The following is a 922-nucleotide window of genomic DNA, read 5'->3' on the forward strand; positions in this document are numbered from 1 at the left end:
GTAGTGTCAAGATAGTACTTTGCTGGCGTTGACAACGTGCCTCAAACTCGGAAATTTGAGCCTGAAGTGTATTAAAGCTGGCTTCAAGTCGACATATCTCCACTTTGTGTGTATGCTGTACTTCATCCAATGCCTCACGCTTTTCTTTTAGTAGACTTTCAGTAGTCAGCTGGACTTCTGCATTTAATCTCAAGATTTGAGCTCGCAGGTGCTCGTCGTAATTAGCACTTTGAGTATCTAACTCATTCGGATTTGACAGCTCCAAGCCAGAATCATCCTGAATACTACAGCTTCGATCTACCTCGTCTTCTGCAGGAAGATTCGGGTACTGTATCTCATCTTCATCAAGTTCCAGTATTGGGACATCAATGTGATCGTTCATATCACCAACTTCCTCATCACTAGACTCGAGATGCTCATTTTGACTTTGTTCTGCCCTGTTGTCTTTAACCTGGGAATTCAAATTCTCGATCGTATCTGTGTGTTCTTTGACCAAACGATCTTTTTCAATCGTCAAAGCTCCAATTTCAGCTTGCAACTGCTGCAGCTCATTACCGACTAAGCTCGTGCTTAAAGTGCTGTCAACTGTCATTTGATCGAGCTGAAGTCGAAGATCTTCCAGTTCATTTAAGTGATTTTGCCGCAGTTGCTCCAGTTCGTCCACATGACTCTGTTTGAGGCGTTCGTTTCTCACATGTAAGTCTTTCACCTCATCTCGTAGCGCCTGTAGTTCGTTATTTTTCACGATGGTCTTCTCATTCATTTTAAAAGAAGCTGTCATACGTTCAATTTGGCTCTTTAGCTCTTCAATCTCATCTGTAAACACCTTTCGAAGTTTCGTTACTTCGTCTAAATATGACTTTGAAGACGAACAAGTGGAGCTGGAACACCGAATTGAGCTGTTGACAACTGAAAAAACTGA

At 42.1% G+C, this 922-nt stretch overlaps 1 protein-coding gene across 1 annotated transcript; it reads right to left on the reverse strand.

The window, feature by feature from the left end:
* Window positions 1–18: 18 nt before the first annotated feature.
* PHALS_14477 (uncharacterized protein) lies at window positions 19–763 on the reverse strand (the record flags this gene model as incomplete). Its single annotated transcript, XM_024730296.1, has 1 exon — window positions 19–763. A coding segment is annotated over one exon (745 nt), but the record flags the coding sequence as incomplete, so codon positions are not given.
* Between the last annotated feature and the right edge of the window lie 159 nt (window positions 764–922).

The sequence above is a fragment of the Plasmopara halstedii genome, assembly GCF_900000015.1.
Source record: "Plasmopara halstedii genome assembly, contig: Scaffold_833, whole genome shotgun sequence".
NCBI classification, from domain to species: domain Eukaryota; phylum Oomycota; class Peronosporomycetes; order Peronosporales; family Peronosporaceae; genus Plasmopara; species Plasmopara halstedii.